Source organism: Balaenoptera physalus, assembly GCF_965194825.1.
Source record: "Balaenoptera physalus genome assembly, chromosome: 2".
Lineage (NCBI taxonomy): Eukaryota > Metazoa > Chordata > Mammalia > Artiodactyla > Balaenopteridae > Balaenoptera > Balaenoptera physalus.
Window position 1 is genome coordinate 91,883,989 of NC_138883.1, and position 16,092 is coordinate 91,900,080.

Below are 16,092 nucleotides of genomic sequence, written 5' to 3' on the forward strand. Positions count from 1 at the left end.
CCATTCTCCAGTGAAGTTGGAGAGAATGGAAAAGCAGTGTCAGAGGCATAACTTCACGATTTCGCTGACGGCATGATATCCAACTTAGGCATTAGGAGCGTGGCTCCAGAGACAGCAGCTGGCCCCCCTGGATTTTTCCTTGCCAGTGGTTCCCCCCTCCGACCCCAAAAGTGTTTCCCGGGGGTGGTATGATTCTGTTTAAAGCAATGCTGTATATTAGAGCAATGCTGTGTATAAACACAAAGCAAAATTTGTGAATAAGGTAGTTTGTTTTTCTTAATTTTTTCCCCCTTCATTTGAAATTGCTGGAGTTCCTCTGTCTCATGGGTTGTACTTAGTTGACCTGAGGAAAATTGTTCCTCTCTCCATTTTACATGCTACATGATGGGTTTCTTTTTGTTTGTTTGTTTGTTTGTTTTTTTACAAGTCAGAAATAAATTAGGATTTGTTTCACAGTTTTAAATATCCCCAGATGTTGCCTGCTTGCTTCTTCTCCTGCCTCCCATGGAAGCCCTTACTCTGTTTTTGGCTTTTACTCCTGTTCTTCCAGCTGTACAAATTCTTTTATTGTCTGGATGTCTGGCAGGAAATAGGAGGAAGTGAACAGAGGCAGCTTCGCACTAAACTGATGGGACTGAAAACTCCCAGGCTGTATCTGTTTCCTTTAGACATCTTCAGTGCTTTTTTAGCAAGTTGCAGTGTTTAGAGAAAATTCAAGGTATGCTTTTCTGAGGCAAATAGATACTAGTTCGATTTTGTTCTGTATGTTAATTCTAAGGATAGTATGCAATGAAACAGAACTTGAGCTTAATCACACAGTTCTGTGGATCTCCATTAAATTCTACTTCAGTAAATTTCATTTCTGATAAACACGGTTGATCCTGGTCCCTGGCTTCTATGTACAACGTGCAGCTCTTTCGTATGCCCTTGAATGTATCTTTCTGAATGTTAGGAGCAGCGAGAAGTCACTTTGAAATCCTAGAATTACAAAAGGGTAAATGGTACAATTTCATAAAATAAAGAGTAAGTTTTGTCCCCCCTTTTTCTTTCGTGCCTTCTTATTTTTCTCATCCTTGGAAAGTCTCAAGGAGTTTTGAAAAAATTCTTGGCCATGGTGTTTCGGAGTCAGCTAATACCCATGAACTCACAGAGAGTGACCAGAAAGCCAGATTTTGAGTACTCCACTGCCGCCCATGAGTCCTAGTCAGAGGCCGAGGTGCTGAGAGAATTCAGGGGAAGAGATGAAGAGGGAGAGGGAAGAGCTTCTCTTTAGCTTTGATATTCATTTCATACAACCTGGACTTTTCCAGCATTTTCTTCCCGTTCCTTCCTGACTCTTCAACATCCAGTGGAAAAAAGAGTTTTTTTAGCAGAAGAAAATTTGTGAGAACCCATGGACTCAAAGTGGTAGTTACATTGCCACTGTGAGAATGAAATTCTTCATGTTTGGTTGGTTTTTTCCAGAGAAAGTCTGTTATCAGCTTGGGGTACTCTCTCCTTGCTGGTGTTTTTAGTCTTTCGGCCACATGTGAGGGGCTGTGAGCAATGGGTTCAGAAAGGAACTTATTCTGTCTTCAGCCTTGGAACGTATGACCAGAAGAGAAGTGCCCTCGTGTATATTTCCTGTTGGCCAAAAATCATGATCAACAAGACTGCCTAGTTTTGCTTCTATGTCCAATTTTAATTTCAAATAACATTTTAATAAACATATTCAACATATCAAGAATGGAAAATTCTGGTGTAAGACAAAATAGAGATCAGCTGTAAAACATAATCTCATTATACTCACATATTCTCGTTCATCTGTGAGCCAGGACATTTCATTTAAAACAGTAAGTGATACTTTTGTACCAAAGTATCAAAAGTGATACTTTCTGTTGTTAAGTTAGTACCCCTTTTCCTGCATGGCAACTTGTTTCAAAAACACAGATTATTAGAGATTTTACAGTTGGCAATTGCTCTCTCACTTCACACAATGAAGAGTAAAACTAAAGGGTACATAGGCTTCCAGATTTCTAAAAAATACCCAGAGGAAGAAAAGTTAGACTGCCGCCCTGGGGTTTCTTATTAAACCAGAATTTTGTGTGTTATGGATGAAGAGATGGAGAGAATATACATGTACTTTTATAAACATCTTTCTAATGAGCCTGGAATGATTACTTTTGTTCCTGGAAGGGTAATATTTGGGGTTCCATGTAGGACCATAGTGATTTCCTAGGTGCTGGGGATTCAGCAGTGAACAAAACAGACAAACTGCTCCCTGGAATCTTGTATTGAAAACATTTGATTTATAGAATGAAGCAAAGCAAACAGATATTTATTAGGTCAGCAAGTGATTGGTCCTATGGGGCAAAATGAGCAGAGTAAGGAAGGGTGGTGAGTGATGGGGGGCGTGGTGGGTGTTGCCATTAGACTGGCATTGGGAGGGTCCCCTGCTGCAGTGGGGCAGAGATCTGACGGGTAGGACAGCGGGAGCCATGTAGCTCTACAAAGAGTAGTCCAGGCAGGGGGCCATCACTGCAAAACCCTGAGGCAGGAGCGACCTTGTTGTATTTGAGGAATGGCAAGGAAGCTATGGTGGATGGAGAGGTGTGAGAGAGGGCGGAGGATAGGAGATGAGTTCAGAGAGGAGAGGGGTCAGGTAGACTCCTCTAGGACTTAGCATGGCCTTAAGTGTTAAGCTGAGCTGGAACAGGATCCGACTTACCTTTAAAAAGGTTCCCTCTGGCGGCTGTTCTGCTCTCACTTCTTGGCCTGATTTCCTGTGTTGTTTAATTTTTATTGTGCAAGACAATTCTCCAGAATCTACGGTGAACATTTTCCATCTCATCTGTATAAAAGCATTAGCTGTCTCATGTAGTCTGAGTGATCTCATTCAAATAAATGCTGTTTGAACTGAATCACTCCATACAACTCTTAAAGACAGTGTTATTATAGAAATGTGTTACATTTTGATTCTAGGCATTTCTTGAATACTTCTAGTTATTACTGTCAATCTTTTTATCATAGTATCCTTGTACTTTGCAGCATGCATAATAAAACTCACAAAAGTTAGTACCAACATTCTCCTCTGCATGAGGGAAGATGGAAGGTAGGAAAATAAAGAATACTTGTGACTTCCAATAGAACATTATTGACCAAGTTATGTTACTCAAATAATTTATTTCGCATAATGTAATTGTGAGAAACAGTGTCTCTCATCATGTTCCAAATATTGTGATGGACAAATAGCTCATTGATATAAGTGTGATAATATAAATGTGGGCAAACTATCATGTTTTCTTCTGCAATGAATTTTATATGTATCTCTCCTCCCCCACCCCCTGCCCCATCCCTTGCTTCTGAAATCTAACAGATGTGGATGAATGCCAGGCCATCCCTGGGCTCTGTCAAGGAGGAAATTGCATTAATACTGTTGGGTCTTTTGAGTGCAAATGCCCTGCTGGACACAAATTTAATGAAGTGTCACAAAAATGTGAAGGTAAGAAATATCATGCTTTGCAGTTAAGGGGTGGAGGGGCAGGCAAAACCCAAATCAGTGACAAGCTTTTTTGCAAATTGTTCCTAAATCCTTCTGTCTTTGTCATTCCTGTGAATGTGTACATATAATATCCTTACCGGGAATAATATGCCTTTCTGCTATTGAACCAGAAAAAGCCTGCAGCTTTTTCCATTTTTATAGACCCAAAATAGGAGATCCATCTGAATCAAATTAAATATTAAAACATGAAATATTTTGAACCAATATTTGGGTTAAAATGTTCAAGATACATGTTTTTGTATAGCTCTAGAGACATGAATTTAAATTTGATCATTACATGTCATTCAGAATGACATATCTTCTGTTGTTTTTCTAGTCAAAATGTATGTTTGATTTTTTTTTTACCTTTGGAGAGATCTATTAACACTTATATTTATGCTCCTAGTACAAGTTTAGGATTTCCTTTTCTGCCTATCAAATGGAAACCTTTTAATGTTAATCAAACAGAAAAATAACTTGAGGTAAATTTATATATTTGCATTTAGTTTATAGATTGAGCTTCTAAAAATGTGTGTACAGAGAATGTGTTCACATTCACCACTTCTGCTATTTGCCAAAAAGAGCCCTGGTTTCCAAGTGTAATAAATATTTTTTTCATGAGACAGAAACATCCAGGAAGTAACTAGGCAGCATTGAATTCTTTTCTTTAGTGAGTTCATGTACCTTATATATGTAATGTCTGAAAACAATGTAACAGCATTCTGAAGGCAGCATCTCTCATCAAGCTTAGTGGAGAAAACTTTTTCCTTCATTCTCAACTCATTGTCTTTGGGGTGATATAAGATTTCATTTAGATGCAAGCACTTTTGTTGAAAGCAGTTGCTGTTGTATCTATATTCCTAAACCCTAGCACTGAGGAATACTTCATTCTAAGTCATTTGTCAGGAATTGGATCATTAATCTTCTTTGTTGATCTCCAGGGTATATCATACATGCAAAAGGCAGCTTTAAGTCTGAGTTACATTTAAGAAGTTTAACATCTACTTGCCCTGAAACTGAATAACTGTGTTAAAATTATCTTTATGGGTTAAAGTTGTTTTTAAGTTATTTATCATCCTATAATTTATAATGATATGTTCTTGAACATGTTATAAACAGTTGAGGTAGCTGTGAAAAATACTTAAGTTCTTTCTAAGGATGTAGGGCTTCTTAAGTTTCAATGAACAATAAAGTTGACTCTCTATAGGCCAATGTAATTTAGAAGTTATACTGTGGATTAAGTTAGAAGTAGAGAATGTTGATACTGAAAGGGCAAAGAACTTACCTGGTTTCACCCTTTTACATTATATATTAAGGAACTGTCTTGGGTGTGTTAAACGCCCTGACTGAGGTCATCAGACAGTGCTAAAATTTACTTTTTTTAAAAATAATTTTTATTGGAGTATAGTTGATTTACAATATTGTGTTAGTTTCTGCTGTACAGCAAAGTGAATCAGTTATACATATACATATATCCACTCTTTTTTAGTTTCTTTTCCCATATAGGTCATTACAGAGTATTGAGTAGAGTTCCCTGTGCTATACAGTTAGGTCCCTATTAGTTATCTATTTTATATATATTAGTACGTATATGTCAATCCCAATCTCCCAATTTATCCCTCCCCCCTTCCCCCTTGGTAACCATATTTGTTTTCTGCATCTGTGACTCTATTTCTATTTTGTAAATAAGCTCATTTGTATCCTTTTTTTAGGTTCCACATGTAAGCAATATCATATGACATAAAATTTACTTCTTTTGAGTCACATTCTGGTGCTTGTTGTACCATATTATATTGTCTGTTTTCCTAGATGCAAGCCATTACCTCTACTTTAATAACTCTATTTCCTAATATTTTGAAATACTTAAAATATTATGGTATAGATTTCCAGGTATTATCATACATATCTTTTATGACATTAATAAGCTCTTAAGGTTTATTGCATGTAAAATCCACATCAACAAATGGGTCATTTTTAGGCTTTCTCAGCTTACTATATTCAGTTACAAGAGATGTAGTCAGCTTCAAGATTTAGGGCAATATGCTTCCTGTGGCTTGTCCAGTCTGTGTTTTGTTTTCTGGAATTATGATAGCTTCCAGTTTCAACTAGAGTTGTTTTTCTGTGACACTTTCTTTCACTCAGACCAGTCAATTAACATCAGTCAGGATTGCTCACCTTCTCTCGTTGTGAACTAGATAGAAGATGCACAGAATTAATGCTCGGATTGAAAGAAAAGTGATTCAAAGTCCTTTTATTAGTGCTAAGAAACCTATTATAGTAGTGTGACCAATGGACCAGAAATTCAGGCTGAAAATTACTTAATCCTTTTCCACAATTTTTTTTTTTTTTCCGGCTACATATTGAAGTCAGTAGCAAGATAAAAACAGAATACTTCTGGCTAGACCTTTTTTTTTTTTTTTCTCTTCCCCATCTCCTGTTACGTTAAATTCAGATGATGGGTTTTTCCCCTTCCCTTTAATTTTTCTATGCAAAATTGATATTGGAAGAGAATGTCTTGTTAGTGCTGCATTTATTCGGGCCTGGAGACTGGTTTGGGCATTGCTGCCCCGCCTTACTCTGGTAGGAAAGTAGTCGGAAAGTCCTCTGAGAATGCTGGGTGAGTGGGTCCCCTCCTTCGACTTCCTGGCTCTTCTCCAGTTCCACCACTGCACCATGGGAATGGCATGACTTTGGGCCTGGGGTGATCTCCAGGCAGTCAATAGAAGGAATTCCAGAAAATCTGACCCCCACCACAGAGAAGATCAAGAGCCCATATATGCCCTAGGAAGATGGTCAGGCCACGGTGGGGTTCTGTGCCCTTGTGAAAGTGGTTCTGGCACCTTTGCCATTACTTTGAGTGGCTTTTTTTTTTTTTTTTTAACTTGAAATAGACTATTTTATTTTATTTGGTGATTTACAATTTTTTTGAAATTGTTATTAGAGTATAGTTGCTTTACAGTGTTGTGTTAGTTTCTGCTGTACAGCAAAGTGAATCTGCTATACGTATACATATATCCCCTCTTTTTTAGATTTCCTTCCCATTTAGGTTACCACAGAGCCTTGAGTAGAGTTCCCTGTGCTATACAGTAGGTTCTTATTAGTTGTCTGTTTTATACATAGCAGTGTATATATGTCAATCCCAATCTCCCAGTTCACTGAATGGCTTTTTAAATGTATCTTCCTCTTGACTTGGAGAGGAAGGAACTGGGTACCTGGAAGCCCAGAATAATTTTTAAAAATTCAATCAAAAATTGGTTTCAGCCAATTTACAAGATGCTTACCTTCACGCCGTCAGTGATGGTGAAAGCAGCTTTGTGTGAGATCTTCCTTTTGCAGAATTCTCCCTCACTTCTTAAAATATCCCCCTTTTCCCAAAACTTTTTGAAAATGTCATGTACCTAGTTTTATATCAACACATGCAATTTAGGTACCTTTGAAATGTAAATTAGCGAGCTGAAGCGATTAAATAAAAATTATTAAATTTTCATAAACTTAAGAAGAAAAAGATTGAGATTTATAGCTGTGACTTGAGAAAAAGGGAAGCAGAGTTCATGCCCACCTTCACTGTTGATTTTCCCAGTGACTCTGGAGTGTGCCCCCTGGAAGAACACACGAGCCTTTTCTTTTTGGAAACCAAATCCATATTTGCATAGGTTACTGTGGGAGGAAATTAAGAAATAAAACGTGTAATTAAAAGATTAAGTTTTATTTCTGGAAGAAGTCCCTTGCATTCCTAATTAACCACTAATATTTTGGGATTTAGATTATCACCAGCCCAGCCTTCAGCAATTACAACACTGTGTGATGCAAAGGACTTTTTAAAAATGTAACTCTTAAGTCTAGTCTCTCCCTATTATGTAAGCCAAAAAAACCTTAAGACTTCCCTTTTCTAAAATAATGGCCTATTTATCTGATGGCTACTTGCTATCAGGGACTCTTATCCTGCCAGACACCAAGGAGAATTCCTGGGGCTACTTAACCCATTGCTATCTTGGGGCTCCATCCTCTGCAGTTTGGTGCAGGCCCTGATTCACTGTTCAAGGTCACCAGCTCCTATCCAATTGCTGAACAGAATCTCTGTGGTATAGGCACAAGAGCCCTGGGAATCAGGTAGACCTGGGCCGAACCCTGGCAATGTCCCTCATCCTCTGTGTGATCTTGGACAAGTCAGTTACCAGCTCTGAGTTACATCAACTTTCAAATGAGGAGATTGAACACGATGGTATCTGGGAGTTCTTTCCAGTTCTGCAATCAGGCCTCCATCTCCACATTTCTTACTGTTTCTCAGTTGGGATCAGACAGCTGGGGCTACGTGAATAAGAAACCATGCAAACTGGCGTGCGTGGTGTGACTATAAACTGGTAATAATAAGGCTGATGTTTTTTTCGACCTGACTTGAAGTATCAGCTTGTTTGTTTTTTAGTCACATATTTTACATTGGATTTCAGGTGTCTAATAAAGCAATAATAATAATCTCACAGGTTCAGTGGCATTTATAATTATTAGTATCACATATTGCTTTTTAACAGCTGCCACAATTTTTGGTTGATTTTTTTCTCACTTCGTTAGCGATCTAGACAGTCAGGTTAGCTGGTTTCCCCCTTCTCTCAGTCATGTCAACATCCATGATCTTGGATGGAGCTCCTGGAGAGCTGGGTGTCCCAGGGATGCCTGTCCCAGAACTGGGACCCGGCTCTATCCCATCTGCCCTCCACAGTCCTTCCTCCCCTCCTGCTAGAGGAGCCCCAGGTTAGGGAAGAGGCCAAGGGATGGGAAGAATGCCTGGAGAGAGCAGATGAGACAGAGGGACAAGAAGGAAGAAGAAGAACAAAGGACAGGGCAGCAAATCAGGAGGAAAGAGACCTACCATTTGTGTATCTTCTTAGGTCCACAGCAAGAAGCCAGTGAGGCCACGGGCATAGCTACTTCCAGCAGCTCTGTCCTGCCCCAAGAAAACAGGGGGAAATGTTCAGAGCACAAAAGTAGCTCTTCCCAGCCAAGTTCTACTTCCCACCAGCCTCCTCGAACAGATTTACTTTTACAGCTGGCATTTGATACAGACTGACTTACAGAAACGCTGAGAAATCCACTGATCTCAAATTCTCTCCTGTGTAGGATCCCTGACATTCTATTAAAAGTGTGCTAAGAGCCTGGAAAAATAATAGATTAGTATGAATGAGTTTCAGAGTGTAAGTGATTTTGTGATTGAAATGCTTTATTCCAGACTTTTATTGTCAGGGACTCCCACCACGGCCTGCTCATGAAATCAGAACTCGCTTCCCTTGCTAGGAAGTGATGGGACTGAGAAGCGGGGTGGTTCAGGAAACTAGAAGGGCCCTAGACATAGAAAGGGAAAGGGTGTGTCACTGAGGAGAGGACATTGAAGGGGCCATTTAATAAGTTCCTTCAAATTGAACAGTTTGGCCTGGTACTTTTAGCTTTATCTGTGTGACAAGTAGGGAGGTACACTCTACGTTGTGTTTCCTGACCTGCTGACCTTTGAAGGTGTGCACCCTAAGTGGAAACCCTGCCCCTTCCTCCTGCCCAGCCTGTGGCAGTTGAAGACTTGGGTTTAACATCACTTTATACACGAACCTCTTTGCTCTTGTTTCAGGTTTTACATGTGCCAGTTTTCTGAAGACCTCAGTGGAATGCAAAAGCTGTGCCTAGGCACCGGAATTATAGAAATCAGGTTCTACGATCATACCTACAGTGTGAGGGTTAGATGAGTTGACACACATAAAGCATTTAGACAATGCCTGGCACTCAGTACATATTAATTCTTCTTCTTCTTCTTATCCTCAGTAAAGGGTCCAAATCTAATGTAGCCAGCATATGAAAGATGTTTCCTCCACACTGCCAAAGTTAATCCTTGTTTTTTTTTAAATTTTTTTTTAATTAATTTATTTATTTTTGGCTGTGTTGGGTCTTTGTTGTTACGCACGGGCTTTCTCTAGTTGTGGCGAGCAGGGGCTACCCTTCGTGGCGGTGCGCGTGCTTCTCATTGCGGTGGCTTCTCCTGTTGCGGAGCACGGGCTCTAGGTGCACAGGCTTCAGTAGTTGTGGCACACAGGCTTAGTTGCTCCGCGGCATGTGGGATCTTCCCGGACCAGGGCACCAACCCGTGTCCCCTGCATTGGCAGGCAGATTCTTAACCACTGCGCCACCAGGGAAGTCCCAGATTCTTGTTTTTAAATAACTTTTTTTTCCTGATATATGCTGTCACTTAAATAACCTCTTTGGATATGGATGTCTACTAAGTGGCCTTAAAAAGGATGACAGCAGTCATTTATACAAACAAGTAGAAAAATGTTTCTTTCAGTAGACTCTTTCTGCTCACATGATTTTTGATAGGCATCATGTGACTTAGACATTAACTTTTAGGGACATTTTGAGAAAGGTGCATTTGTGTTAATACCTTTGCGTTATGGTTATAACCTCCTCTCTCGTTAGATGAGGCTGTCAGATCCTCTAGGCTCTTTGATATACTTGTTTGGCTTTTTGTTGGTTTTAGGTCGTAGTGTGGCTGGTAAATACAGAAGGATCGATGTTAAAGAACTGCCTTAAAATGAGCCTTGAGAGTATGGTTAGATTAAGGTTATGCCAGTTGTAGACCCTTAGGCTCTGTCCTCGGCTGTTTCTCTGCCTGACTTTCACTGACTCCACAGTGACGTTTACATCTGTCGGAGTAGAATATGCACCTTTCCCTTACACAACTTCACAAGGACGATCTGTCTGGGTTAACACCGACCCTAACATAAGCGGTGACATATTGCTCGGTTTAGCCTCTAGCCTAGCCTAGAAGAATGGGGGTTTTGCTTTTAAAAAGGTTAAACTGCGTGGAAACAGTGTCACTGCTGTCTTTTTGACTAACAGGGTGAACTGGAGTCAGAAGACACTTGAACTCTATTTTGGCCCACTTAGAACTCTATTTTGTTTTACCAGTGAAGAGCAGTACTTTGACTAGAGAAGAAAAGTTCTTATTTTCAAACTACCCACACTGGCAGCCTGGCCATTGCAACGGTTCCAGGAGGCTTAGGTCAGACCGTCCCTCTCCCTGGGTCAGTGCAGAAAGCCCCACTTGTCTTAGGGAAGAGGCCACATAGATACCTTGGGCCCTGAGTTCACTTTTCACCTAAGCAGGACATTCTCAGTTTCTTCTCTCCCCACACTGGTGCCACATCTGTCCACAACTGCCAGTGTCTGACTGTGGCTCTTGAAAAGGTCTCCTTGAAGGAAATGGTCTGATTTGTCTAAGTGACTTCGACTGCTTCCTTAAGGAGACCCAGTGGCCTCAGGCCCTGAGGACTAACCACAACTCTGACCTCAGCCAACCCCACAGGGAATTGGGGAATTGGAGTGGTTTTCAGAGTTGTACCCTTTGGGGCGAGATGACCAGACCATTATCCTTCCTCCACAATCAGTCGGTGGATGTGGGCGCCTGGGAAGGTTGTAACCCCGGGTGAGGCAGCTCTCGGCTGCTCAAGTGGTCCCTGAAGGGGCTGAGAGCTGGAGGCCATCTCCTGACAGCACTCCCAGATCTGGGACAACAAGTCATTTCCTGAAGGGGGATTTGGGTGAAGCATCTCAGGGTTCACCACAATTCACTCTCTGAACCCAGAGAAAACCATCACAGTGGCAGTTTGGGAGCCCCTGAGAATACCAGGTTAGCCACGTCTTGGTCAGCAGTCAGACCACGTGGTCTTCTCTGTAGGATTTCAGTATCTGTGGAAAATCAGATCGAAAACAAATGCAGGAAGTGATGCAGAATATACAGTGAATAGAAAGGGAGCTTAACTCAATGTGCAAAACACGAAGAGAAAAGGGAAAACAAAATTTTAAACAAAATATTTGGAATATTAGCAGGCTGTAGGGGCTTGAAACAACAGTACAGTTTCAGATTTTAAAGGATTTTAAGAAAGGATTTAAAGAAAGAATTTCTTTCATTTTGCTCTAGTCTTTCAAATTTGCTAAATTCCTTGGGTAAACCTGTCTTGAGAGAAGAAACACCCATTCTTTGAATTAACTATTTTATAGGCAGCTTTTATTCTCTAAAGATCGCTGTTTCTGGGAACATGATTTGACGAGTGTTACCTCTGAATTCTTGTAATGATGAATGGTTTTATACTGTGTTCTACAAATACTGAAACTATTCTTTTCATTCCAGATATTGATGAATGCAGCACTATTCCTGGAATCTGTGACGGGGGCGAATGTACAAACACAGTCAGCAGTTACTTTTGCAAATGTCCCCCTGGTTTTTACACCTCTCCCGATGGTACCAGATGCATAGGTAGGTGTAATTAGAAACAGCATGCACAGTTTATGTAAATCAGTTCCATAATGGACATCATTCTAAGGGAGACATAAAATTCGTTAAGGGAGACATATAATTTCTCACTTGAGGTAAAATGTGCTTTTATGGAAATCTGTTAAGTAGTTGAACACCCTCTTGAAGAACAGAGGCAACTGTGGTCTTGTTTTGGGAATTTTTGCCTCCCATAAAGAGATGATCCAGGAGACCCTACAGATAAACTCAGTCTAAAATTAACTTTGCAGTTATGTGACCGTCAGACCTTGAAGCCATCTTTGACTCCTCTCTCTCTTTACCCCCACCCTCAGTCATTTCCCAGGACCTATGTTAATTTAGATCTGAAATTTTGCAATAATCTTTTAATTGCTCTCCCTGCTTCCTGGCTTCCCTACAATCCATCTTGTCAGATTTATCTTCCTAAAATGGTGCTTTGATTAAATAACTCTCTTGCTCAAACACCTCTTGTAGTTTTCCATTAGGATTTGGAAATTAGTGATTTTCAGTCTATATCCCATGGAATCTTCAGGTGCTGCAAAGCCCTCTAGGGCTGCTAGGGTTGGAGAGGGGGACAGGGCAAAGGGGGAGGCTGAGTGGAAAGGGTTCCTGCCTTCCCCTCCCCCTTCATACACACATGCCAGGCAATTTTCCTTTTATCTGGGTGGGTGTTAGGCTTCCATCTGGGTGGGTGTTAGGCTATCCATATTTTGCTATTACAAAATATCAATTAAATAAGAGGTTCTGTTGTTCAAAAACATAGATCTGACAATTGCTGGATTTAATGGTTGCTAAGAGTTCCTTCAAAGTCCAGTGTTCTAGAATAAAGTTCAAGTTCAAAAATGGACAGCCCGATAGAGAAGGAGCTTCACTCTGTGACCCCTCCCAACCTTGCTGACTTCTCAGCACAGTAACTGCTTCTCACCCCCAAACAGGCCATTCACAGCAATTGCTTCATTCATGTTGCACCACTCAGAACACATTCCCCAATGCAAGCCTCCTTTCACACTCCTACTCAGGTTCTCTATCTTTGAAGGTGTCCCAGATCAGCTTACCTGAAAGCAGTTTCCCCCCCGAATCTAAGGATATCTTATTAGAAATGGTTTTATAGGGAAATTCTGTGTTTCTGTATGTTTTTATCTCCCTAATTAAGTTGTAATTCTCCTTAGAGAACAGTGACTGCTATCCTTATATTCCTGGTGGTTCTCAGCACAATTCCTTGCATGTAGTAGGCACTCAGTAAGCATGTGTTGACTATCAAAATAACTAATCCCTTATTAATAGGACCAAGCTGGGGAGCCTATGGCAGAAGGCCTCGGAGGAAAGTGAAGTCTATCTTTTGATGTTTGTTTCTGGCCCGTAGTTTCAAAGACATGCAGCTTCACATCCTCACCACAGGCCATGAATTTCAGACCAAGACAGAATTGCACTTGAAATTCTGAATTCCTTTTTAGTTAGTCACACATAATAAAAGCTGAGGGCAGTCTCTCCGTTGACATTTGAATAAGTACAACTCATGAGGGAAACATATCTGGACTTTTCCTTAGAAGCAATGGTCGGTGGTGCCCGGCTTGCCTGATTTTCCAGAATCTATCCATAGATCTTGGAACTGCAGTGAAAGGATGGCAAGTGCAGTTCATGTAGCTCCTTTTTCTCCCCAAACTGTCCCAATTAACACATGACCTCCAGTGGATATGCCTAGCAGAAGTCCTTTCCTGGCCAGATAATAGGTAGATTTTTTTTTTTAACCTTCAAAGAGAGCCCCAAACAGCATTCAAATGATTAATCCTTTTAACACATTTACATATCAGAAAGTTGACATTTTTAAAGTTCTTTCCTTTTTACCTAATATATCCACGCTAACTTTTTACAAAAGAAGGGAACTAAGATTCCTGGGTCACCTCCTCGGTGTGAGGTATTTTATGGAAATTATCTGACTTAATGTTCAAAACAGTACTGTAGATGGGAAGAAGCTGAGGTTTGGGAAGTTTAGATAAATAATTTGCTCCAGTTGTTTAAGCAGTTAATAAGTGAGGGAGCTGGGATTCCAACTTGGGCTGAGTCTACAGTCCGGACTCTGCCCATTGCTTCCTCCCAATGACCATCGGATGCAGTAAACGTTCGCTTGCCATACCCCTAGGCAAGCACTGTTCCTCCTTCCTTGGAAATTTATGATACCCATAATTAGCAACTTACATAAAGTGATCCCAATGACATTTCTGCCTTCCCTACTGCTGCTGTTTCCTGCCATGGTAAACCACAGAGACCCCCAAAATTATCCCCAGTGGCAAGAAAATATGTATAGTCTCCAACTTTTAAACAAACCCAAGGTTTGTTGGCAAGTTGGTTATTTGGAATTAGTGAATCTAACCAATAGGAAACCCCACATGTAGATAGTGGTATGTGGTATCTTCCTTATACATCTCTTTTAACCATGACATTCGAACTGTTACCTTCTGTTACCGCATTCTGCGACTCTCTCACCAGTTCTAACACTGCCTTTGTCGTGTAAGCGCTGGTAGAATTATTGCATTTTATTTTTGGTTTTGTGATCTTCGTTTGGCACTTTATAATACTTTGTGTAAGGCTGTCTTTTCATAGTAGTGTGTTCTGTCTCATCAATTCCCAGGAGTCTTAGAGATGTCTGGTACCTAGCTTGGGCCTCACAGCTCCTAGCTCCTAGTTGGCCCCAACAATGTTAGTGATTGGTTAGGGGAGACCTGCTGACAGGCTAGGATGACCTGCAAACACCTATTGATATTTAATCCATCATATATTTGTTTCGATGTAATGTGATTTCTGGGTCCTGAGAGTAAGGCCAAGTGATTCAGAAGTGGAGAAAGGAAGAAAGTTTCTTACTCCTTTTCTGCCAGATGTCTTGGCCAGGGCAGATTTAAAATAGATGAAGGTGTCTAAGGTTTCTCCAACCTTCATTTACCTCCTCTAAGTCTTACCATGCTTCTCCCTCAGCTCCCATAGATCTTCAGATTACTTTAAAGCCACCCCTTACCCTCTATGCAAAGCGATCCAGCGCCAGATGATTTCCTTTCCACTTCCTTTGGCACTACCATCTGATGACATGGAAGACTTCAGGCTGGCATGCCCAAGGGTCAATTCCTCTGAATGGTTCCTGCTTTTCACAACTCTTTGCACTGGTTTTCTTTACAATTATAAGTTGTGTAAATGTGTGTATTCTTAACAAAAGCTCTCCTGCGGGGAAAAAAAAAGTTGTAAAATGATTATTGTATATGCAGGTGCCATTTATAAATCAGGAACTGCCAGCAACGCATATGTGGCTGGTTAATTCTTCCAGTCCTACCATTCACCATTTTGTTCAAGAGTCTCCGACCCATTGATTTATCATATAAGTCAGCCAGCTGGGCAGTAAAATAATATCATAGATAATTTGCAAAATAATAGACATAAGGCCATTAAGAGCTTGCTGTTGGCAGCTGTGGGTCCCAGTTTTGCTCTGAAAGATGGCCCACACTGAAAATTGTACATACAAATTTTGGTCAAGTGTTTATACTGGGTTTTGACCACCAAATTCATTTGAAGCTGGGATATAAGCCAGTTTTGAACATCTCTTCCCATTCTTAACAGCCTTTGGTTTCCATGCCCCAATATTAATCCTGGGGTATATGAAGTATTAGTGTCTTTAAGGCAAAGCAAATTAGGAAGCAGGAAGTTCTGTTTCTCCCCCTTCTGCACAGGGGAGGTGTCACCCATGTCTCCACAGAGCATTCTTTGTCTGCACTCCCCACTCCAGCCATTTACCCTGGACCAGGCTGGAGTAAAACTTGTTCTGCCTCTTTGCTGAGACTATTAGTCTGACCAGAGGTGCAGGAACTGGGACCACAGAAAATTTCTGGAAAGCACACTTATACTTGCTAGTGGTTTAAAGTACTTTTTAGAAATAATCTCATATCCTTTAAAGCTGGCCCATAATTTTCTTTTATAGTTTGTCTAGGTTTGATGTAGTCATCTTTACTCGACATTAATAATTTATTGCATTTTTATTTATTTATTTAATTTATTTATTTATTTTTATATTTATTTTTGGCTGTGTTGGGTCTTCGTTTCTGTGCGAGGGCTTTCTCTAGTTGCGGCAAGCGGAGGCCACTCTTCCTCGCGGTGCGGGGGCCTCTCACTATCGCGGCCTCTCTTGTTGCGGAGCACAGGCTCCAGACGCGCAGGCTCAGTAGTTGTGGCGCACGGGCCCAGTTGCTCCGCGGCATGTGGGATCTTCCCAGACCAGGGCTCG

The 16,092-nt window shown here is 40.7% G+C and overlaps 1 protein-coding gene across 3 annotated transcripts in view; it reads left to right on the top strand.

The window, feature by feature from the left end:
- The window catches only part of FBN1 (fibrillin 1), a 253,387-nt gene that overhangs the window by 113,235 nt on the left and 124,060 nt on the right, over window positions 1-16,092 (top strand). For 2 of the 3 annotated variants that reach the window (XM_082452979.1, XM_082452978.1), the window contains exons 8-9: window positions 3,356-3,481; window positions 11,688-11,813. In XM_082452979.1, coding sequence (XP_082309105.1) covers window positions 3,356-3,481; window positions 11,688-11,813 — 252 coding nt within the window. Of the gene's footprint in view, window positions 1-3,355; window positions 3,482-5,662; window positions 5,731-11,687; window positions 11,814-16,092 lie in introns of those variants that run through there. The other variant, XM_082452980.1, reaches the window with a different exon arrangement.